The sequence below is a fragment of the Pelecanus crispus genome, chromosome 4, assembly GCF_030463565.1.
Source record: "Pelecanus crispus isolate bPelCri1 chromosome 4, bPelCri1.pri, whole genome shotgun sequence".
Taxonomy (NCBI): domain Eukaryota; kingdom Metazoa; phylum Chordata; class Aves; order Pelecaniformes; family Pelecanidae; genus Pelecanus; species Pelecanus crispus.
The window spans coordinates 59058894-59084569 of record NC_134646.1 but is presented as its reverse complement, the minus strand read 5'-3'; the positions used below and the strand labels follow the sequence as shown (position 1 = coordinate 59084569).

The 25676-nt window shown below is 37.4% G+C and overlaps 1 protein-coding gene across 2 annotated transcripts; it reads left to right on the top strand.

Annotated features, from left to right (window-relative positions):
- Nucleotides 1-3734: 3734 nt before the first annotated feature.
- On the top strand, nt 3735-23828 carry GUF1 (GTP binding elongation factor GUF1). Of its 2 annotated transcripts, XM_075709251.1 has the most exons (18): nt 3735-3872; nt 4860-4971; nt 6545-6693; nt 6914-6994; nt 8941-9018; nt 9262-9345; nt 9843-9907; nt 10927-11130; nt 11577-11621; nt 12731-12870; nt 14176-14299; nt 14679-14811; nt 16312-16455; nt 17435-17568; nt 19373-19474; nt 21427-21546; nt 22500-22536; nt 23554-23828. In XM_075709251.1, exons 1-18 carry the CDS (start codon nt 3735-3737, stop codon nt 23689-23691), a joined length of 2028 nt encoding a protein of 675 aa, XP_075565366.1. In that variant the 3' UTR covers nt 23692-23828. The 2 variants fall into 2 exon arrangements, with proteins under 2 accessions (XP_075565366.1, XP_075565367.1); XM_075709252.1 differs by lacking the exon at nt 11577-11621.
- The last annotated feature ends 1848 nt before the right edge of the window (nt 23829-25676 follow it).

Here is a 25676-nt window from a genome sequence, read left to right as displayed (position 1 = left end):
CTGAGGGGAGACCTTATTGCTCTCTACAACAACCTGAAAGGAGGTTGTAGTGAGGTGGGTGTTGGTCTCTTCTCCCAAGTAGCTAGCGATAGGACGAGAGGAAATGGGCTTAAGCTGTGTCACGGGAGGTTTAGATTGGGTATTAGGAAAAATTTCTTCACGGAAAGAGTAGTCAAGCATTGGAAAAGGCTGCCCAGAGAGGTGGTGGAGTCCCCATCCCTGGAGGTGTTCAAAAAATGGGTAGAGGTGGCACTCTGGGACATGGTTTAGTGGGCATGGTGGTGTTGGGTTGATGGTTGGACTGATGATCTTAGAGGTCCTTTCCAACCTTAGTGATTCCTAGTTTTTACTTGCATTAAAAAATAATCCAGCCACCAAGCCAGGAAACATGAAATTATTACTCTTCCGTTAATTGGTTTAGTGGTGGACTTGGTAGTGTTAGGTTAATGGTTGGACTGGATGATCTTAAAGGTCTTTTCCAACATAAACGATTCTATGATTTTATGATTCTATGATTCTAACTGAAATAATTATTGACATGACATTTCAATGCTGCATTCATGTGTAGCTATAATAAGATACTCAGGAGTCAGACAAGAAATTCATGCTTATATTTTGTTTTCACTTTTTCAGTCATGAATCTGTAACTATTTGAATTTACCATTTTATGTGGTTAGCTTCAATGTTACACAATATAGGTAACGATAGGCACATTTAATTTATCCTCACTGTAACTAATGGCTTTTGAAGTACAGGAAATGTTAATTGTGTATATATATCCATCACATTTTGGCACATTAAATGGATCACTTGAAAATTCATGTTTATGCTACTGATTTGCTGTCCTGTAAATACTTTAACATTTATTATTCTGCTGAACCGGACATCTTTCCATAATTGTTCTAGTAAGTGTGTTCCATTGCATATGGAGCTCAAAGGAAATTGACAAAAAATCTGGATATTTGCTTCATATATTTATCCAAGCTGAAAAGTGAAGGTAAAGACAGATGACTGTCATTTTTACTGTGCTCTATCCTGGCTTACTGATGGACCACCGATCTGAACTTATGGTTAATATATTGTGTTCACATGACTAGGAGTCATACTTGAAAAGCAGTTCCATTCCTGCTTTTCTTAATTTATTTCAGAATTCTAAAATACATGGACCTGCCAATAGCTTAGCCTTAAGGTCTGCTGTCTCCCTGCATGGACCAGTGCTCACATAGGTGTTCATACCACGCCAACAGGACAAGAACAAGTTCCAGCATGAAGACTCAGCGCATAAGCTCATTCAGTATCTACTCCAGCAAACCTCCTTTAATCCCGGTTGCATACAGCCAGCTTGGTGTGCAGGTGGTGCAAATACAAGTCTTGGTTCTCTAAGGAGTTGATATGGAGTGCAAGTGCAACCTTCAGTCATGCTATTTGGTTTGTAGTAACTTTTGTTTTTACAGGTATTTTTGTGACTATGCGATTTTGTGCATGTCACATAATGAACAATGTGTGTCGCTAGCGCGAATGTGCGATTTAGCTACCTCTGCAGTTGCTTTTTTGGAATTTCTCGAGTGTGCTGTCTATATACATTGCTCTGTGGTGGTAATATTTGAAGATATTCTGTAAAGCGTATTAGGTTAATTCTGGCTCACAGAGCACCGCCTTAGATTTGTTGGTATTCTTGTCTCTTGGGACAGTGAAGACAATATCCCTTTAGCAATTATAGAATTGCTATGTACTTACTTATGTTCTCTGTTATTGCACACGGGTAAGCCAGTATCTATTGTGCATCAAACTTAAACTGTGTATAGCAGGAACACTGTTTCCCTCCAAATATGGCTGCTATACTCATATGTATGCTCTGGATCACATCTTTGGATTCATGGCCGCTGTCACTCTCATTCTCCATTGAAGGACACGCTTCTCTTTCCCTATATTTCCCATGAATTTGCTGAAGGACTCCCTTTGCCCATTACTACCCAAATTCGATGTGATCAGCACAGCGCAGTGAACTATGCTAGCAAATTCACAACCTCCCACTCCCAAGCCGGTATATGCAGAACTCTTGCGCCCTCTGTGCTACATATCGGATACTTCTACGGAGCCTTTTGAGACCAAATCTTTGTAATTTAAAATGGAGTATTAATTTTATACTGATATTCTGGAATTAAACCTCCTTTAAACCTCAAAAAATACTGTCTCACATCTCTGGGCTGTGAATCTGAGAAAAATATTTGCAGTTTTCTTAGCAAAGTGGTCTGCTGTCATTTCTGAAATATTTTATGTAGCTACAGCTGAAATCCTGATTAGATTTGAGCAAATGAGAAAGATAAAGCCAATACATGTAAACTGAGCAGTGACCCTAGGCCTGCGTGTTCTCCCAGGTCTGTGAAACCTTAATGCAAAATTTTCAAGTAAGAAACAAACAGAGGAACATTCAGGCAGTAATAAAAGCTAAACTAGGAAAAATATAAGCTAGAAAAAAATCTGGAAAAGACAATGTCAACCCATGAAGACTTTGATGTAAGTAACACACAGAAAACATATCTGAGAATATGACAACATTCTTTGGCCTCTCGCATTTTACAAAGCACAGCTGTGAAGGCCAGGAACAGCCGTATGCTGGCAAAGCAGCAGACGTACAAGGCAACAGATCCCTCTGTAATGCCAGTAAATAAGTATTTCAAGAAGACAGTATTTTATGCCTTCCAGCAGCACTGAGATGTTGCAATCACAAACCAAGCTGCTTTTGTGAGCGATTTCATACAAAACGAAGTTCCAAAAACTTGTGAAACCACCGTTTGTGCTCTCTGTAAATAATTAATGGCACCTAGAAAAAAATATAGAATCATAGAATCGTTTAGGTTCGAAAAGACCTTTAAGATCATCCAGTCCAACCATTAACCTACACTACCAAGTCCACTCTAAACCATATACAAGCAAGATGTCCCAGAAACCGTTGTTGCTAGGACACCAAATGACAGCAACTGGACCAAACTTCTGCGCTTTCTGGCTTTTGTTTTTTTTCTTCTTTTTTAATAGACAGCCAACGGGAAAGCCCTGCGGAGGCTCTCCCGAGATTTGTGCGCTTCTGAAGCAGTACTACGGGGCCGCTGCAGGCACCGCCCGGACCCAGCCAGGCCCGCCCCGGCCGGCAGCCGACACCGGAGGTGCGGGCAGCAGCCACACACCTGCAGGCGAAGGCGCGGCCCAGCAGGCCCCGAACAGGCGCAGCGGGGGGCGCAGGCACCCGCAGCCTCTTGAGGCGAGGCTGAAATTAGCTCCCGCAGCACCCCGGCAGCAGCAGGCTCCTGAGCCGCCGGCTGGAGGCGGAACGGGGCGGGACGGACGCCGGGGCGGGACGGACACCGCCACCGCCACCGCCACCGCCACCGCCGCCGCCGCCGCCCACTCGGCACCGCCCCCGCGCGAGGGAGGAGGCGGAGCTCTGACCACTTCCGCCGCCGGGGAGCGCTTCCGCCGCGTGAGGCGCCTGCGCCTCGGAGGGCGGTTGTTGGGGTTCGCCTCGCGCCGTGGAAGTCGCCCTTCTGCCGCGCGTGGGCCGGGTTGCTAGGCGACGCCGGAGCGGGCCCGCGCGGGCAAGGCGGGAAGGGGAGCGTTGAGGAGAGGAGAGAAGGGCCTGGCGCGGCGGTGAGGGTGGCGGAGCGGAGGCGGGCCGCGATGGGGGCTGAGGGCGGCGGTCGCCCCTCCGCGCTCTGAGGGTGTGAGCCCCAAGCGCCATGGCTCTCGCCGGCAGGACGGCGATGTGGTGGGCCCGGCTGCGGAGCCGCTGCCCCGCTGCCGCCCCGCTCTGCCTTCCGCCCTGGCTGCCCGCCGGGCCCGTGGCGTGCGAGCGGCCGTACAGCTCCCGCGGCAAGGTGAGTCCGGCGGGGGGGGTGCGAGCAGCGAGGCCGTGTCCGTGTGGAAGGTGGCTTTTCCAGACGGGCGATGTCATCCTGGAATAGCCATTTCCCTCTGCAGGGGCGTGTGCGTCCCCTTGGCAGTAGGAGGACTTGCCGTTCCAAGCCGAGGCATGCTGCAAGGGACACGGCATCCGGTGCTGCTTAATGCTGTGTATTGATGCTAGCAAAGAACTCCGGGCTTGCTTTCGTCTCTGCCTGGCCTGGAGCTGTCGTGCATACCCTGTGTAAGAGAGATGAGCTTTTATGCTTCTCTAAAATCAGCGACCGGAGTTCTTCACTAAAGTTTTACTGATTGCTATTAGGGGTCTTCTGGTTCCTGATGCTGAAAGCTTTGAAAAGCAGAAAAGCCGCCTTTCTTCAAAATGTCATAATACTTGGGATGAGCAGGAACAACACAAAAAAAGGGTTTTTTTTTAGTGTTGGAACTTCCTGTGTGTGAACCAAGGAAGTCAGGCAGGTTTTCTGCATTTTTTTAATTTAGCCAAGATAAGTGTTACCTGTATCATCCTTTTCCACAAAGTCTGCTTGCTCCTTATGATAAGGTCACTGCTTCCTGAGCTGCTAGGTAATGTTGCTGTATTTTTACTATGCTTGTGAAGAATGATGTCCTTAATGGTCTCCTGAATCCATTTTTCTTAATCCTTATAACAAACTTGAAACTGTTCTAAGTTTTCCAAGTCACTATATTCATAAGAACATAGTACCTTTCACAACACTTTCCAGCATGCTTACTGATTATTCAGAGTAATAAATAAATAGATACGTGTGCATGACTAAAATGAAACACTAGCATTTTAAACACTGATGACCATTTAAGTTTTTGTATCTCTATTCAACCTATGCCTCTTCTAGAGAAAAGAGTTAGTTCTTTTTTAAAGGACATGTCATATTGTATGTAGAGACTGTAACCATGGTTTATGAAAATAAATTTCTGTTTTTCAGGAAAAATTAGATATGTCGATGTATCCTGTTGAAAACATTAGAAACTTCAGTATCATAGCTCATGTAGATCATGGCAAAAGTACGCTAGCAGACAGATTGCTGGAAATTACAGGTAAGTGGTCTCATACTACCTTTTCTTGACATGTAAGGTGATGTGTAAGTTTCTGTAGCTTTGATTATTACTAAAATTTCTAGTATGTTTGCTCTTCTAGTGCCAGGTTGCCTGTGCTTTTAGGCTGCCAGTTGTGTAGTGTTACAGATGTGGATATGATGGACTTACTTTCTGGTTGAGATGTGCCTACAAGTAGGGGTAAGGAAGTGTGTAATTCACTCACGGAAGTATGTATTTTAGAAAGAGACTGAAGAGGAGTGTACTTCCTTGTTCAAGATGCTACTCCTGTCATTCCTGACCAATTGTCCATTAGACCAGTACATGGCAAGTTTATGATGTTTATACTGCCAGTGTTTGGGGTGGACAGAAGGGGACTGTGATGACCTAGGAATTCTGGACAGTAGTTTTCAAAAGTGTTACTGAAGCAGAAGAACTTCAGCTGCGTGTACTTGCTCTTGTGAGCAAGCCATAAACAACCGCCTTTGGTGGTGAAGCTCACTAGTACTGAAGCTGATGTGATGCTGCATAGTAAGTTTTAGAAATGTACAGCCCTATCTTGATTTAGATTTAGCGTGTAGAATAACTGCTGGTGATTAAGTGTAAATTCCATAGATTTGCAGCTGATGTATAGACTTGCTTTTTCCTTCACTTTAAGTATTGGTGAAGTTGTGTTACTTTCTTCAGAGATTTTTGTTTTGTCCTCATCAGAGTGTTTCTTGGACTTCAGTGGTTTTATTTCTGTGGTGATGTTGAGGCTAAGGGAAAACTACCCCCTTTTAAAGTGAAAGTGAGAAACAGAAGTGGTAAGGGATCTTCATAACTATAAATTACCCTGAAACTAGGCTTTCCTTTGAAGAGAGAGACAGAGGTTACCTTAGAGGGTTCTCTAAGGTAAGCGGTAAAGCAATTGCTGTGTCTCCCAAGGGGAGACTAATTTCAGAGCAGAGCTTAAATTAGCTACTCAGAAATACCCTTTGGAAGAGTCTTGCTTTTCTCATTTAAGGGGTGAGCAAAACAAAACCTGGGAGAGAAGCTTTTGATCAGTTTTTCTTTGATTACCTCATATGTGTCACTATGGGCAATTTCACCTGATGCCTGCGATAGAGTGGAGTTTTGAATTCAGGTCTGTCAAGCTCTATGATAATACTCTTTTTGCAATTGAGATTGGCATCTGTTGGAGCCATGGGCCATGGAACTACTCTCCAGTGGTAGGAGGCGAAGTTTTCTTTAAACATCAAAATTAATTAGGACTGAATGGAATTTTTGCTACTTCTTAATCCCTAGTTTAGACTTAACATGATGTTTTGTATCCTGCTTATTCAGGAAAGTATTTTATATAATTTCATGTGTTTAAAAAGAAAAAAAAAAAAACAAAAAACAAATGTTAAGAGTTGAAGCATAATTTTATTTCTAAATGAAAATTAAGTTTAGCTTAATCAGATGGAAAAGCTTCATTTGCAGCTGCAAGTCCCATGTTCTCCTGGTTAATGGCATTTTCAAGAATTATGTCTTTTGAGAGCTAATGTACTAAATGAGGTAATAAAACTGGTTTTTTTTTTTCTTTTAATCTTAGGAACAATTGCTAAAACAGACCGTAATAAACAAGTGCTGGATAAACTGCAAGTGGAACGCGAAAGAGGAATTACAGTTAAAGCACAATCTGCATCTCTCTTTTACAGTCATGAAGGAGTAAACTACCTCTTAAATCTTATTGACACGCCAGTAAGTTAAGTATAAATAGTGTTTAAATCGCACAAAGCTAAATGTCTTTATATTTTAAAAGTAGGAGATTTCTGGCTTTTTGTGTTTATTCAATTTCTTTCTTTTTTGTAACAATTGTGTTTTGGATGAACATATATACACATGAAAACATCATAATACAGAAATCTCTGCAAAGGACTCTAGAAATACCTGAAATTGTAAGCATTTATTTTCTCCACAGGGCCACGTAGATTTCAGCTATGAAGTATCACGGTCACTGTCTGCCTGTCAAGGTGTCATACTTGTAGTGGATGCAAATGAGGTGGAGTTCTTAATTTTTGTTTTCTACTTAGAATTTCAGCAATTTCTTTAAGTAAGCTAGAGAGAAGATTAGTTTTTATTTTTCCTTTAGTGTTTTTGCCCCTTATCTATCTCCATAAAAGTATTATGTTGCAGAAGAAGAGTAATAGGATTTTGAAAAAAATCTAGAGCCAAACACTTGTGTGTTGCTAGATGCTGCAGTTCCATGACATAGAAATAACAGCACAGCATTAGTGAAGAATCAGATCCTACTTTGTACAGAGTATGAACTTTGCAAATGACAGTCTGGAGGACTTTTGCTGTTGTATTAATACCCATTTGAATACCTTCAGTTTCTTGTTGGAAAGCCTGATGATTTATTCAGCCAACCACACTGTTAGTTATAACGAGTTGCAGTCATGTTTTTGATTGTCAATAATACAAACCAATACTGGCAACATTAAAGCTAAAGGACACTATAAGCTGAATGTGAATAAACATTCTGGAAACTTTAGAAGCTTTATATCCAGTAGATTAATAGATTCTTGACTGATCTTTCAGGAGAAGCAGGAGAGTGAGGGAGTAAAATGTCTGTAAGCTGATACTCTCATAAATTTACAGACAAAGTTGATACTAGGAGGGAAGTGAAATTAGAGATCTTAGTTATACTTTTATTTGTACAGTGCTAGGAACATTTTGAAGAATCAGTTACCAGACTAGAATATGAGGATTATGGGAACATGATTTTAAATATCGACACAATCTCACAAAGTATTTTGATGATAATTTTCTCTCTGGCATATTTATGTTTGGATTGTACAAGTGTCAAATTAATGCTACTTTTTTCCTTTCAATGATTATGAACACTTGTTCCTTCCTAGCTTGGTGGGCTAGTAGACTTCCTAAGTTTCGGTAATAAATATGTTTTCTAAATGTGCTGACGTTTTTATATTTAATGTGTATATATTTTTTATGTCCTATTTAAATATTATATGATTATTTGGTATTCTGTATTTGCCTTTTAGTCAGAATGGTCACATACTCAACTTTTTTGTTATAATTGCTAATGTTGCCAGCCTGAATCCTGGAGGTAATTTTCAAGATTTAGGTCTTGCATACTTCTTTTTTTTTTTTTTTCTTCTTCTTTATGTTGTCTGAAAAGTTAGGCCCATATATCCATTGTGAATATCCCCATATAAGTAATTTTCCACTTGAACTGTTGTAAACAAAGGCAGAGACACAAAGTAGCTTCTCTTTTTTTCCTCTTCTCCTCCCATCCCCTTCTGCCCTCTCTGGTCTGATTGTCACATTAGGCTTTATAATCTCATTCATTAGCATCTCTCTCTCTCTCTTTGTTTTTCCTTGTCTGGTACTTGAATCTGGAAGGTAATCTTCCTTTTTCTTCTAATCGGAGCTGTTTTGCCATCCTTTTGAAAGAAATGTGAGGTACAAACCTTATAATTTGTTTTCTTTTTTGAAAATAACTGTAAGGTAAGTTGAAGGTATGTTCTTGCCCTCTGGAGTAACTACAGTCTTATTACCATGATAAACATCCCTTTGTCTTAGTCCGTTTGTGAATAGTTTGTGCACAAAGAATCTGTTATAATCTTATTTATTCAGAAATAAATAACATAAACAAAAATATGTACTTTGTGCATAATGTATGCATAATACTGTGTAATCTAGAAATAATTGCATGTATGTGGTCAGACATGCAGCATTATTAGTTTGTCTACTTATATTTGTATTATGAGAAATGATACTTAGGAATGCTGTTTTCTTTCTGAGCAATGTGTATAATCAATAACTTATTTTCAGTCCCCCAAATGAAGGAGTGGATAGAATGGCAAAGGACTCTTATATTGTATAGTATGCCTTAAAAGAAAAAAAAAAAAAACCCAAAACAAAAAAAACCCCAAAAACTCAGGAAGATTCCATGTTCAACTTTTTTTAATGCTTATTTTCTAGGGTATTCAGGCTCAGACAGTGGCAAACTTCTATCTTGCTTTTGAAGCACAGCTTGCAATAATTCCTGTCATAAATAAGGTAATAAAGGTTTTAGAGTTTTATATTAAATAGTTCGGTTGTTTAAATGTATAGAAAACTTAGAAGAAATGTATCCTCAAATTAGAAATATATATAAATTAAAAATAGCTAGAATATAATAAGAACTTTGTGTTTCACTCATAAATACATAAAGGTTCCTTGACTTGCATATTTGGAAACTACAGTGCTGGATCATAAAGAAGACGTGATTGCCTGTATATTTAGCAGTTTGTTATTTTTCAGATTGACTTGAAGAATGCAGACCCTGAAAGAGTTGAAAAACAAATTGAGAAGCTGTTTGATATCCCTATAGATGAATGTGTAAGGGTAAGATCTCTTAAGTTTTAGAACATGGCTGATTGTATATGTGTATCTACTTTATTGCTAATGAAAGACGTGTACACGTAGTAAATCAACAGGGTGTTGCCTGTCTGCCTGTCTTTGTCTGACATACATGAATTTCTTTAAAGATTGTCTCCTGGAAAACAAGAGTGGAGAACATACTTCTCAGTTAAAAATTCTAGTATGTCTTGATGAATGGCATCAGATAGGTTTTAAATTATTTCTCACTGTGGGTCTGTAAATTGCTTTCACTTTTATTGTAATAACAATTGCCATTCAGGAGAGGGAAAAAAAAATGTTACAGAATAATTTATAGTCAAACTAGCATTTCATGGTAATAGTGTTCTAAAGTGTGCTTCAGAGTGCTTGTATGGGTAGTATTATCTGTGGCCACCAAAACTGTCTAAGAAAATGGGACACTGTTTAATAGATACTGAATGAATGTAAGACGTCTTATGAAATTGTTGTTGGACTTGTTTTAGGTTTCTGCTAAACAAGGAACAAATGTTGAAAAAGTTCTTCAAAAGGTCATTGAGAAGATTCCACCGTAAGTTCTGTATTTAGTTATGAAACCTTGTAAGGTTAATTAGGATACCGTGAGTTGCATCTATAAAGTATAACAGCACTAGTTTTGCACTTAATATTTATCTAATTTAAAGTCAATACTTTACAAAGAAATGTGGGAGAAATCTAATGTCTGAGCTGGTTAAGTCACTTTCAAATTGCAAATTGGAAAAAATGACACTTGAGATTTGAGATGCCTTTTAAAAAATGACTGTGTGAATGTCAGCAGAGAAGACTTCTTCATTCTTAAGAAGTGGGAGAGGAAAATTAATTCAGTATGAAATGAAAGATGAGAGTTGAGCCACTAAAGGTGATACTTCTATGAATGTTTATATAGCTTCCATGAAACTTTGTGCTTGAGGGCCTGTGTGTGCTGTTACTCCTTTTGAACATCCATTGTTAAAATGATAAAGGTAATTGAAATCTGCTGTGCTTATAGAGTTTCATATCCTGAACCCAACCTTTAGAATAGACTTTCATCTAGGAATTGATGACAAAGCTGCTGAAACTGTAGTTCAGTTTCAATCAGCATATTGCTTTTCAATCTTTTTTCCTACTATTAGCTAATAATTGTAGTCCTCATATTAGTTAATAATTACAGTTAAAAGAAATCACAATGAAAATCCGAGATTAGGTTTCCGTGAAAGATGGTGAAACCAAAATATCAGTGGACCCTCAGGTGTTGGAATGTAACTGTTGAAGTTTTGTTTCCCCCATAATATAATATTTTAAGCATCAGTTTCACCTGTTGTGAAATGGGTATGATGAACATGTATTTGGTTTTGTTCTATTTGTACTGCTGTTGCACACGGGAGAAAAAAATATAAAGATTTGCTGAATAACTGAAACACTGAAATAATGTCTGGTGTGTCTGTTTACTGAAAATTACTCAGGAGTTTTATCTGTTTTAATAGGGAAGCTTGTGGGGTGGGGGTTCTTGTTCATTTGATATTTCATGAAAAACACACTGTTTAATATATTGTTTTAATTTTTTTGTGACAGACCCCACTGTAATACTGCTGATCCATTGAAAGCCTTAGTATTTGACTCCACCTTTGACCACTATCGAGGCGTCATAGCTAACATTGCAGTCTTTGGTGGGGAGATTCAGAAAGGGCATAAAATTGTGTCTGCACACACGAAGAAAAGATACGAAGTTAATGAAGTTGGAATTCTGACTCCAAATGAGCAGCCAACGCATAAACTGTACGTAAACATTTATTTCAATGGAACAAATCATAAATTGGTATAAGATACAAAATCCTGCATGTTTCATTTTTGCTTTGAGTGGTAAAGGCTGGAAGATGTCTGGGTGTTTTGTTCTTGTTCTTTGGTGGTGGTGGGGTTTTATGATTATTATCTGTAATTTAATGCTCAGTGTCAGTGTTTTTCATTTTGGGCATGCTGAGGCAGAAACTCTTGGGGATTGCTTTTTGGGCACTGCTAGAGGGAGGAAGCCATTCTGTTGTCTATAGTACATGGAACATCTGGACAGCTAGTTCTTTAAGACTAGTGTTTGATATTCTTATTCAGCTGTCCAATTTATTTCTAGGAACTACCTTGTTTGAGAGTGGAAGGGAATGGGGCTTCATCTTAGTTATTGCTGCAGCATATTTTGAGGGTGGAAAACTTAAAATCCATGAATGCAACAGCTTCCAGAAACTGGCTCCTCATGGCAGCAGTGGGAAGAAAATCAGGTACTTAGAATTAGTGGAGAAGCTTTATCAGTTTGCACCTGAGTATGTGTTAATGACTTCCTTGGGAGATTCTTAGTGAGACTGTGTTACTGTATGTGGTGGGTTGAACCCAGCCAGCAACTTAAGCACCCATCCAGCCACTTGCGTGCTACCCCCAGCACCAGCAGGATGGGGGACAGAATTGGAAGAGCAAAAGTGAGGAGAGGCTCATGGGTCAAGATGAAGACAGTTAACTAAGTGAAGGAAAAAGAAAAGGTTGGGGGGGGGGCGATGCAAAGACAGTCAGTTACTCACCCCCTCCCACAAGCAGACTGACCACTAGCAGACAAGCTAGTGTACAAGCAACAGCCACCTTGGAAAGACTGCGCTCCTTGGTTTTTATTGCCGAGTGTGACATTCTGTGGCATGGAATATCCTTTTGGTCAGTTCGGGTCTGCTGTCCTGGCTGTGTCGCCTCCCAACCTCTTGCCCTAGCCTATTTGTCAGGGGGGACAAAGTGAGAAGTAGAGAAAGCCTTCATGCTGTGCAAGCACTATTAAGCAATAGCTAAAACACTGGTGTGTTGTCAACACCATTCTATTCACAAATCCAAGGCACGGCACCATGCAGGGCTGCTATGGAGAAAGTTAACTCCATCCCAGGCAAAACCAGTATGCTGTGTTTTAGTCTTTATCTACCATGGGTTCTTCTCTGAAACAGCATTATGTTCTGATGGAAGGCATTTGTCTTTTGTTGTTTCTGCCACTTAGTATATGAAACTGCCTGTGGTGGAAGCTGGGAACTGTTCTGGTTCTGTTTCTTAGAACCTTGAGAAGTTCCTTCTAGCTCCAGCTTTCAAACTGGGAGTAGCACTGAATTCAAAATCCAGAACTATAAATGTACCACTGTTTAACAGAAATAGAGCTACTTGAGTCAACAGATAGTTTGTCCCTCGAGATAAAAGTTCACAGCTTAGAGGAGAAACAACTTAAATCTGGCTTTTGGACTGTGTATGGGCTTTTAAGAGGGTGATTTATTTGAATTTCTGACTGGTCTATGTCAAGTGGGGAAAATAGCAGAAACCCTGATATTGCTAAGAAGCATGTCCATATAATGCCAATTTTATTTAGATATGCTGGACAGGTGGGCTACCTGATTGCTGGAATGAAAGAAGTAACAGAAGCCCAAATAGGAGACACACTGTTTTTGTATAAACAGCCAGTGGAGCCTTTGCCTGGCTTTAAGTCAGCGAAGCCAATGGTTTTTGCAGGTGAGGAGTAAACTGATGTGAAGTGGAATTACTTTTTTCCAGTATCAAGAGTAAGACAGCTATTAGAGCTTCTGAAATAATACATACTTATATTAAGAGTTGTGAGGATTAGAATTTTGGCAAAGTTAAGCTAGAGGCACATCATTTATATAGCTTTGTGTATTTTCCCTGTGACTCAACAGACAAGATTCATAATAGTTGCAGACTGGTTTTAGATGAATACAAGACTGACATGTATTTTGAGCCACAATTACTGCTTGTAATGCCAGTAAATGCTTGATAGTTGGAAAAGGTTGAGACTTTAAAAAATGAAGTCCATTTATTGGAATTCTTCATCTTGATAATCAGGTTTCCATAATTATTGTGAAATATTTTTTAAAAATTAGCAACTTTAATTTTTCAATTAAATAAGCAACATTTAATTTAAATTAGCAACAGTTAATTTTTGTTAACTATGGTAAACTGCCAAAGCTAATATTCAGAATGATTCTGTAAAATATTTGACTTTTTAGGTTTGAATAGTTCTGTTGAGCTGTTGCCACCAGTTTCAGTAACTACTACAAATTCTGTGGAAGATGGCTTTAGAAAGAAATAAATTCTGTAAATAACTTTCTAGACTTCTTGTGATGGAATGTGTAAAACTCACTTGAACTGTCTCATGGAGATTATGCTGTCTGTCAGTGAATGTAGAAAAGTGTAATCCTGTAAATATTTTTGTGTGCATTTGTGTTGCTTCTTGGTGTAGAGCAATCTACATTTTCGGAACACAGGGTGATGTGAAAAGTGGTACAGTAGAACCTATTTCAGGCAGTAATTATATAGACAGCTGCTTTTTATTAATTTTAAAAAAATATAGAAACTTTCGCAACTTTGATACAGCAATTTCTCTTTTTTTTTTTTTGCCGTTCACTCTTACCTTTGAAGGAACATCTCAGTGAAGTTTGTCTGTTTATTCATTTACGCTTAAGCTGTATGTTTACACTGCAGCCCTGCAAAACAATGGTTATACTCAATTGTGCATCTTTGACAACTGTGAAGGATTAGATGAGTACAGTATCCCTACCATTATGGTTTGAATGTTAATTCCTGTTTTTTTGAAGTAGTGTAAAACTTTATTGCATTTTAACTAATTTTGGGGAAAAAAAAAAATCCTTGTATTGTTTTTCACATTTTAAGAAGTTGGAACAGAAAGTAAGCTATTTGTGGTTTCATTACTGTGTTCACTGTAAAAGGCATATTTGAAAGCTAAGTATAGACTAGATAAAGCTCTCTGTCACATCACTTCTGTCTAATATGTTCTGACAGGAATGTATCCTGTAGATCAAACAGAATATAATAATCTCAAAAGTGCTTTGGAAAGGCTGACATTGAATGACTCCAGTGTAACTGTTCATCGTGACAGTAGCCTTGCCTTAGGAGCTGGATGGAGGTGAGGCTTTTATGCTGCTTTCATTTTTGGAACTGTTTGTAAATTGAGAATGCAGGCTTAAGTCAACTGAAGGTTGAATTAAAATGAATTAAAGATTAGGAGTTTTAATTCAAACTAATGGTAGGTAAAGATCAAAAGGATCTGATTTTCTTACGTTCTGTATTTGTGCAGAGTATGTAATTTGTTTTGGTTGATAGTTTTTGTTCTAAAATACTCATATTATTCAACTGTAGGATCATTTATTCTTACAGAGGTTGTTTGCTGTGCCTGATATTGCCAGACTAGCAGTGTGAACATGCTGGAGGGAAGAAAGACCCACTATGAAATTCCAGAGGGTATACAAATACTTCTACCAATAGGAATTTTTTTTTTTTCCCAGGCTGGGTTTCCTTGGTCTTTTACATATGGAAGTTTTTAATCAACGTTTGGAGCAAGAGTATAACATGTCTGTTATTTTAACTGTACCTACGGTGCCTTATAAAGCTGTTCTTTCCTCAGCAAAGTTGATAAAGGTATGTTAAATTTATTACAGCTTTGTGTAAATAGCAGCTTAAAAGCCTCCTATGATAACATCTACACTCTCTTTTTTTCTGTATTGTAGACTAGTACTTTATTTTACGGTAAACATTAGAAACACCAATATTTAACTTAAAAGCTTTTCTAACAGATTTTTTTAAAAAAATGTTAGCTTTCCTTCCCCCTTACACTTCAAGCACTCTCTTTATGTCTTACATCTGTCCTTGAAATAAAGGACACATTTCTTGTATTCTTTTAAGTGCGTACTGAGTGGACTGAGTTTAAAGCAGGTGAAATAATCTCCCATGCTTTAGCAGTCAGAAAACATTAAGCTTTTCAGGAATAGCTCGTAATACTACTGTAGACTGGCAGGGGCTGGTGAAGACAAGTGAATTTTTAATCGTGGTGAAACAGGCATGTACAAACTTCGTTGAACTGGGTGCAAAGAAAATTACTGTGAGTTTAGAGAGACAGTTGGAGTTAGGAGCACCTGCTGACAGAGAAGGCTGCAAATAGGTTGGCTTCGTATTATCTAACATGCACCTCTAAACACTACAGAAAATCTGTAAATTCCAAACAGCTGTACTTGCAAAGTGTAAGGCACAGACCCTTTTTCTCTCCAGTTATTGTTTTCTTGCTTAGGTAGTATAGCAGCTATGAATGAAGTAGTTGACACCTTTGGTGCGTAAGTGATTCTGGATTGCTGATGTGGGACACTGTTTTCAACCAGTGCTAGAATTTGGGTCATTGTTCAAGAACACTGCCTTGTCAGTGGAAAGTGATAGAATCACTTGCTTTGGTGTGTGTGGGGGGTTGTATGTACATGGTAAGAAACACGACCTTCCTATTATTCTTACTTCAGAAGGGTAACTCCAGCCCCTATCAGGATGTTGGACTAGAAAAAAATAGGTCATGAAAGCACTTGCACAGGAATCAAAAACTTAATTTCTAAGCCCCCTTTAGCCTTTAAGGGAGCCTGAACCCAAATTTCTACTTAGAGAAGAATGTCCCCATCACCGAACTCCAGAATACTTGGAGCAGGTCTTTTGCTGAAGCTGTGCCTTATACCTTATAGGATCAGGATGGAGTAAGAAGGAACATACTTACTCTACAGGCAAGAGAGAGAAATGGAAAGATGGACAGAAAGGCTTTTATATTTCTGTGCATGACTCTGGGTTAGTCCTAGTTCTAAGCACTTCTTCCATTTAAAATTCACTGGATAAAATTATTTTAAAAAGTTTTCCTAGTGAAAAGTAACTCCTATAATCTTTCTGTATAATAATATTTAAAGATGTGCTGATCAGGGACTTCTCTATGTGATGTAGAAATCTCTTTCAAAATTGTGCTTGGTATGAATTTAGGTTGCATAATTCACAAGTGTTTCCAAGGAATTGAAACATTTTTTAGCACTTTTTTCAGTACTATATTTGTCTCCTTTGCTACTCAGTGTACTTATTTGTAAAATTACAGTATCTGTTTTGTTTGCTTGTTTTCAGGAGTATGGTAAAGCAGAGATCACTATTATCAACCCTGCTCAGTTTCCTGATAAACTTTCAGTATCTGAATATTTGGAGCCAACTGTTCTTGGTACTATTGTAACACCTCATGAATATATTGGGAAAATAATTGCTTTGTGTCAGGTTGGTATATAGTTTTATTTTTGTCATTTGCATTTCTAAGCTCTTCGTATCATACTTAAAGTGAAGATACTAGATAGTAAGATACTAGATACTATTGAAGAGTATCTTTGATGGTAATTATTAAATATTTTGTGTGTAAAATTACTTCTGAATTACAAAATCCTCATACTGAAAGTTAGTGATGAGGCTCTGTGATAAGAAGTACCTGGTCAAGCATCCTGTACTAGACAAATTCATAGCCAGTTCTGTCTTCCTGAACAAATGGAATCTGCATCAGGGGAATAAGATCTATTGTTTTTTAGACATATATTCATGGAAATATGACTTCTGTTAACGCATAATGAGACTTCATATGTTTTCAGTACTTCACTGGAGTGCATTTATGGTAGTGATGGCTAAACACATTTCCTCAAGTGCATTTGAAATAGTTTTAACTAAAAATATTTTAACTGCCATGCATATTGTCTTTATGTGTTCTTCACAATATTTTTCTTAGCTTTTAACGCTTCAAAATACATAATACAAAGGAATACAGTACTTGTATGTCAGTACAGTGAAGTATAAGATCTATTAAAAAGAATTCCTAAAATAACTTTAAGAACACCCTTCTGGCAGAAAAGAAGATGAGCCTGCGAGTCCTACTGTGTAATACTCCGATGTATATGAAAATCTAATTTCAGTGAGATTTTATGGCCAAATAATTATACATTTAAAAGGCAGCAGTAAGCAGAAGCTGTTAAGGCTTTCAGAAATTCAGCTTTTAGAAGGCTAGACTTGAATAATTTGTCCAGTTAAGTTACAACCACTTCATTTATAATGATGCTGCAATTTGTTCTGGGACTTTAGCAAACTACCAATAAGAAAGTTACTTTGGGGCTTGAAGTACAGGAGACTGGATAGCTGTTTATTTTAATTTGCTTTGTATTTATTTGTAGAAAACTTCTGTCAAGGGGAACTGAAACAATTTTTATTTGTCTAGGATCGCAGGGCAGTCCAGAAGGATATGTTGTACATTGATGAACACAGGGTTATGCTAAAATACCTCTTTCCACTGAATGAAATTGTGGTGGATTTTTATGATGCTCTTAAGTCTCTGTCTTCTGGATATGCAAGGTAACTACCTCCTCTGTTCCCCTTCCCCCCACCCTTGACCCTGAGGGGTGAATGAAAAAAGATCTGAGAAGATGACATGGAAGGTCACAAGTGAAGAATATTTTTTTATGATGGTGCTGCAAATTGAGTCTTACTTCATCTTTAATGGATTAGATTCACTGTGAAAATGGATGGAAATAAATACGAAAAACACTGAAAGTGCATCACTACCTAATAATAATTTTCTTTCGTGATGCATTTATTTTTCAAGTGTGACCTATAGAGCCGCACTCACTCATCTAGATGAGTAAGTGCATTGAGTCCTTCTTACCACTCTAGATGGTTCTTACTTGTCTGAAGTGACAATGGGCATTTTCTATCAAAGGCATCACTGAAAATGTACTTCCTAGTGTATTGTTTCTTGGTGGAAAAGGGAAATAACCAAATACTGATTCTTTAAAGCTAGCAAAACCAATCAACAGACTATATTTAAAAGAAACAACACACTTTACTTACATGCTTTATTATGGGAATGAAGTAAATCATCTGTATTTTGAGACAAAATGTTCTGCTGTGGGTGGATTCTATAAATTCAGAGGCTAGAACAAAGCCCAGCTGTTTGTAAAGAGCCTTTGTTGAGTTGAATGGAAGGGAAAATGTTTTGTGGCAGATGGGCTTATGCCACAGGAGACTCAATAGCTCTTACAAACCTGGTATGTAGACGTGTTGTTAGTAAGATATATTACATTTTGACAGGAACTGGTATACCTAATTACATTATTCATTTTATAAGCATAAAAATTAATTTTATTCAAGAACTGAATTTGGTTTGAGTGTGTTTTTTCTTAAATATGCCTTATAAAGGTAAGGTAAGATGTGTTTTGCCTGGGTTTGTGTATATTTGAAGTAGAAGCATAAGCAAAAGTTGGTGGGGCAAGAAGGACAGGTAGAAGAAACAGGGGGATGGAAACTTTGAATTTTTACATCTGTTATATGAATCTGTTCACATAACTATGGTTTATCTAAGCCTATTAAGATAGAAGTACTTTCAAATACTCTCAATTTTTTTTTTTTTTTTTCCCCCCCTCCACTCTGTTCTGGTATTTGAGATCTGACCAGATTAGTCATACTGGCATTCTCCACACTTATACTTACTTACAAGATAGAGAGATAGATAGATATACATACACACACACATTACACACACATACCTCTGCATCTCCTCCATTTTAAGAATTTTTCCTCTGTTTTAAGAATTTTTGCAAACTGACACACAGACAGCAAGGCCCATACCTACCAAAGGAGAAATATGGTTTGGAAATGAAGAGGAAAACTTTGTTGTCAGAGAGAATGATAATAGGGGTCATGTAAAAAGTCTGTCAAATGAGAGGATGAAAAGAAAACAGTCCAGTGTTAGTGTTTGGATTGTGTGACCTCAGGGATGTTTACTGTTCAAAAGCTGTGTTGAAGGGTTCTGTTGCCTGGAGCTTTAAGCAACTTCCAGCTGATACGAAAGAAGTTTCTGAATAAACTTTTTAAAAGATTGCAGTAAGTATGTAGATTTTTTGATTGATTTACCTTGCTCAGTAGCTGGAAGAGAGGGTGATGTCTTTTGCTGCCTTGGAGATGAGATTTATTTGCAGTAAATTTCTAGTCCAGCCTTGCATAAGGGAGATGTACTGAGAGACTATTAAAAACTGTGTTTCTATTTTAATAAAAAGTTCAAGTTTGTTTATTAATAAATGTGTCTAAATTTTATGGAACAAAGAATGCAGAATGTAATTTTTACAAAACCATCACTAACTTTTAAACTGCTTTTGTTTAGTTTTGATTATGAAGATGCAGGATACCAGGCAGCAGACCTTATCAAAATGGATATTCTTCTAAACGGAAATCCAGTTGAAGAACTGGCAACGATCATACACAAGTAGGTTGACTGGATTCTCTATTCCAGAGAAATAAGACTTCCTATTAATACACAATGAAAACATATCTGTCATATATTAGTAATACATATATATGTATGAAAACAGCTTTGAGGATTTTACCACATCACTTTTGGAGATGATCTGAAAAAGAGGCATTTAAGTGCTAGGTATAATATTTTTGTGGTAATGTAGGGCAGGGAGGAGAATGAAATGCAGAATGCCAGTCTTTTAAGGTCTGGAAAAATTTAAATACAGACCAGTCTAGGAGATGCCAGATGAATCGTTTATGGCACTTACTATTTACTACTGAAAAACTGAAAAAAAAATTATTTTTATGCTTCTGTAGAAGTTTGTTGCTATCTTGTCTCCAGCTAGTGTACTAGGAGAATGTAAATATTTACTGGATGTAATTACATCAGAAATTTTTTGCTAAAATGATTCCGTTTCTGTAAGTTTGTCAGGAATTACTGGTTTGCTGGTGAGAATAATGCCTTCCTGTTCCCAGCCTCTCCCCTTGCTTTCTTCTCAGGAAGTCTTTATAAGGCTCCTTTCTGTAACTTCAGCATCCCTTTCCAGATTCTGAGATCAACTTTTTGGTTGGGTTTTTTGTCGGGGTTTTTTTTGGTCCTTCTTAAAATGCTAACTTGTAGTTGCTAAAGATTTGTATATTTTCATATTTTTTACATATCTGCAATCCTGAAATCCTTGGAATTCCTTAGCTTCAGAAGAGCGATGTAGAAAAATGAAACCCTTACTTTGTTCAGAAAGATCATGGGGCTGGAATGGAATAGCTCTCTTGTATACATTTGCTACTTAATGTATTTTTCATAAATAAGAAGTGTTTAGCAATCTACCTGCATCTCTTTGCTTTGAAAAGATGCAAAATGGAGTGGCCAACCTTGCAAAAGTTAGTTATTGCTTTAACGTGTTTCTTGATCAGTTTAGCTTGTACCCCTGAACTGTTTTGCTCACTAAAACTAATGATAAGCCTTTCTTTTGGCTTTAGATTACAGATAGGTTTTTTTTTTTTTAACTTGTAGACAGCATTCATTCTGCTTCTGCTTCAGTTATTCTCAGAGTCCCCTCACTGTAAATAGACTATCTATATAAAAATAATTATGCTGAATTACATTTATAAAGAATTACTGAGATTACTGTATGCTCAGTGTTAAGCTAGCCATTATTATTTGTCCTAATTATACAAATAAATACCTGTATCTTCTAAAACTGCAATGCTTAATGAACATTACTTAAGTACTTCATGCTTAAACTGTTTGCTTTATACAGGTAGCAGGGAGTCACATTATTGCTACATGAAAACATGTAAAACTGTTTTCAGCTGTATGTTGCTAAAATCTGTTTGCTAAATATGGATGTTTTTAGAGAGAAGAGACCCATTTGTTTTCAACGGCTTGTGAAAGTATCTGTTTAGTAGCTTCTTTAGACCTTTTGTCGTTTTCTCTTTCCAAAATATGAAGCATATGCAGATACTGAATATAGTTGGATAATTTTTATTAGCAGATGACAAAGGTTTTTTTTTCTTGTTATGTAAAAACATGTTTTAAAAATATTTCTGTAGTATGTAGATCTTCTGACCTTTCAGGCCTACAATCAATGAAAATCCTCTTTGACCTTCCAGTTTAAAATTGCATTTAAAGCTGTGACAGTATTCAAAATGGCTTCAGTGTGATAGATAATCAGGGTGTTTGTAATAAATATTTTAAATTTATTTGAAGACCTTCTGTAATACAATCTTATCACCTGTTTGTATGAAACAGATAACATACAGAGACCACTCATTAGATGTTAAATTATGATCTGATTAGCTTACCTTTTGAGTTAAAAAGAGAAAAACCTTTACTAAAATCCTTTTATCAAGCAGTTTGGTCTATGGATATATTTTTGGGGTTGTATTACTCTTTCTGAAAACACTGGTGACTTTCTTTTTCAGTGATAAGGCATATGCTACTGGTAAATTCCTGTGTGAACGTTTAAAAGATGCTATACCTAGACAGTTGTTTGAAATAGCCATCCAGGCTGCTATTGGCAAGAAAATCATTGCAAGAGAAACGTAAGTGAAGCTCTTCTGTTTCCCTCCCCACCCTTATTTTAAGCTACTTAAAATATGGACTTTTAATGTATTGCCTAAATAGTTTTACACATTGCAGTACTTGGATTTTACTGTAAAGTCATATTTTTCTTGTATGTGCTACTGGCCTTCTGGGGGGGGGGTGGGGAACAGACTAAAACAAAATATTTGAGCTGTGACTATGACTAAGGACTTTTTAGAAATTTAATTAAAAAGGAAACGTATTTTTATTTTAAATTGCTTGTGGATAGCATTGCACTTAGTGGGTAGAGTATAACTTGCAACACCCATGTGTCCACTGCCTCTTTGGCAGTCGAAAAAGTTTCTTACTACTGAAAAAAAGTAGCTAGTTGTGGAAAAGTTTAACCTCTGGGAGAATCATAAAAAAAAAAAAAAAAAAATCCAAAACCCAACCAACTGAACTGTGCTGTTCCAAAGGAAATACGTTGCAAGCTGAACACACAACTGTTTCTTAGCAGCACTCACTTCTTTTAGAGCAAACTGTTTCACTGATGTTGTGTTTCTTGTCACATTTTTGTTGTTGCTGTTTAAATAGGATTTAAATTGCGGTAAAAGAATTAAAGGTAGGAATCCAAGCAGAGGTGCTGTAAGAATTTGTGTGTACATATCTATATACACACATATGTAACGCTTACTGTGAATCATAGCAGAAATCCTAGATAAAAAGGCAAGATTGTAATTTTTATGTACATATTATACACCCTAAGGAATATTTCTAGAATTGAGAAATGTCAATTAAGTCTTCTGTTTAGAACTCTGTCTTCTGTATACAAAATATGAAAATGTAAGATGCATTGGAATCATGACAAAACTAGCAGAAAAACAATGCTTAGTATTTTGACAACTTGGTATTTAGCTTCAAGTATAGGAGGTGTTCTAATGTGTTAATGTATGTATGTTATTTTATTTTACAGGCTGAAAGCTTACAGAAAAAATGTTGTGGCAAAATGTGTAGGTATTTTTTTTCTTTTTTTTTTTTGGTTCTGTGTGTAAACAGAGTCTTGCTAATGTGATAGGCCTATCTTTTCCTAGAAACCCAGGAAAAACACGTTCTGCTTGTGCTCCTAAGTGTCAATGGAATATCAACAGATACTTTTAAAGCTTTTTTTTTTTTAAATTCAACTCATAACCTCTAGCTGCAGCTTGCAGTAAGAGTGGATCAGAAAGAGTAATGGCTTTTTCAAAATTACACACTTACAGTGAACTCAACAGAGTGCATCTGTTCACTCCTCTCACCATTTTCTAATAGTTGTAGACATATAGTAAATGTGTGTATACACACAGGTGTGTGTGTACAATGTCATGTATTTCTTCAATTGTTTTTTCCAGGTGATTTAAGAAACTATAAAAGTGCTTTTTTAAAGACTGGCTGTGATTAGTCTTTCACTTGGGTTTTCAGTAATACATCATGAGAAGGCCTTAAATATGTAATAGTTGACTATCAACAAGACTGGATAAAGCTATAGGAAAAATGTGATGCCTCTTACTTGTCCTAAGCTCTCTGAAGTGAACGTGTTGGGGAAAAAATTAAACAAGTGTCCCTTTCTCACAACTATTACAGAATTCTTCTGCTAGGAACATATGTGGGATGGTGTTTGAACATTGTATAAGGGTTCAGTTAACTTATCTAGACATAAGCACCTAGTGCTAGTTGAGATGCCCCAGTGTATCTGAGCTGGCATTGTGCTGTTGTTCCAAGGGGATTTGGATATCGTGTAGGTTGTGTCTAATGTCAGCCATGCTTATGTGAATGTATATATTTAGTCAACTGAATTCAACCCTCAGTGAACATGCATACTTGCTCCATTGTTAACTAGTGGCCTTTGGGGATAACTATCTGGAGTATAAAATCATATTTTGTCATAATATAACTAGCCTTTCTGACTGTTTTTAAGCCCTTGAGTTTAGTGTTGCTGAAATGTACTGTAGTTGCATTTAAGCTTACTAAAATACTTTTCTTTTTCATAGTATGGTGGAGACATTACAAGAAGAATGAAGCTTCTAAAGAGGCAGGCAGAAGGGAAGAAGTTGATGAGAAAAATTGGCAATGTGGAAGTACCAAGAGATGCCTTTATACGTGTGTTAAAGAGACAAACTGACAAATAGAGACTAGTAACATGCAGCTGATTATTCTCTCCACTTTTTTGTAGACAGTAGTGTGATGAGCTAATGTATAATTTAGCACTGTGAGAGGGAACGTATTTGACTAAGTGGTGTAAATTAAGTATATGTGGGAACATAAATTGAAAGGACTGTGTACTTAAAATGTACAGATACTTGTAGATTATTATGAAATTAAAGTTATTTAATTTGACTTAACTGAATCGAAAAGTTTTCACTATTGTTTTTCATTGCATTTAATTGTTTTCATGCTTCTAACGCTTAAAATTTAACATAATTAGGTTTTATTTTTGCATTGGAAGTCTTTGTATGAGAACAGGAACAATGTGGCAAAGTTTCTAAAAATAATTGAAAGATGTATAGAGAAACAATGCCTTTTTTTTAAAAAAAAAAAAAAGTTTGTACTCTTCCGTCAAGCTACTTCCTGTTTTACTTTCTAAAGTTGCTGCTGTCAGGCAATCATGATGATGTTGGGAAATCACATCAGGAAAAACTAATCATGACCTTTTTTTTTATGTACTAGAACTAAGTCTTTTAGCCTTAGTATAGTAATCGGAAGAAAAAAAAGTACAAATCTGTAGTCCAGTTCTGAGAGGACTTGTACATGATGTCAGTTTTGAGAGCAAGGTCTTTAAATGAACTCGTTTAGTACTGTTACTCTTAGAACAGTAAATGAAGTTAGTTAATTTTTGACACAAAATGACCTGATTCTATCTAGTCACATACTTCTCCTGCCTGCCCCCCCCACCCCCAAACATACTTTAAAATCTTACTAAGAAAAAGGAGAATAAAATGCTACAGTAGATGTGCCAGGCTAAGTTAGAATTTACTCATTTACCCAAGAACCCGTAACTTAAGACTTAGAGTACTTGAAAATGCTTGCCTTGCCATTTAAACAGTGGACTGCAGGGTAACAGGTAAAGCTTAATGTAACTTACAGGACTCATATTTTTAGTAGCTGACATGTTTGGAAGGTACTGTCATTGAAGTATTGGTATTTCATAAGAAAGTAATTGGAAGTATCTTAAGGACTGAAATGATAGAAACAGTATAGTAGTATAAAAATAATGAAGTCATGAATTTACAAGGCCTAGAGTAGAATTCTACATCCAGTAGCATTCATAACTTAGAAGAAAGTTTAACAACAGAAGCTAATTGGAGAACAACTGAAGAGTATTCATGAGAAGAGGCAGAAACAGTCTCAGCCCCAGTCAGACAAATATGGGTACTACTCTACCAGTATTTAAACTGGCCTATGTTTCACAGACGTGCCAATGGTTACGAATGGTCTTATGTGTCCTGAGAGAGCACAAAAAAGGGCTTTAGTTGTTGAGGGTGGCAAGAGAGGCAGAAGACTGAAAGGTGCTCTGGAATAAGAAAAAAAAATAAGGAGGTGCAAGAAGGAAAAGCTTTTAGAAGTAGAGGGATATAAAAGCTATGGATCTCCACTCATGCTTGAACCTAAATTCTACTGTTTCCTCAACAGAATTCCCAGTTTTGCCACAAGATGGATCATGATCATTAAAATAAAAAATGTGCTTGAATTCCTTTAATAGTAACCTAAATTCAAGATTATTTTTAGTCTGACAGTTTTTGAAATATAAGTGCTTATTTTATAAAGCCAAGTCTTTATGTAGCTGTAAAGACTAAAAATGGCAAACTAGTGTCATTTAACCCCAGTTGGCAACTAAGCACCACAGAGCCGCTCACTCACCCTCCTCCCCTGGCAGGATGGGGGAGAGAATCAAAAGAAAAAAAGTAAAACCCATGGTTTGAGATAAAGGCAGTTTAATAGGACAGCAGAGGAAGAGAAAGTAATAATAACGATAAAAGAATATACAAGTGATGCACAATGCAATTGGTCACCATCCACTGATCAGTGCCCAGCCAGTCCCCAAGCAGCGATTGCAGCCCCCTGGCCAACTCCCCCCAGTTTATGTACTGAGCATGATGTCATATGGTATGGAATA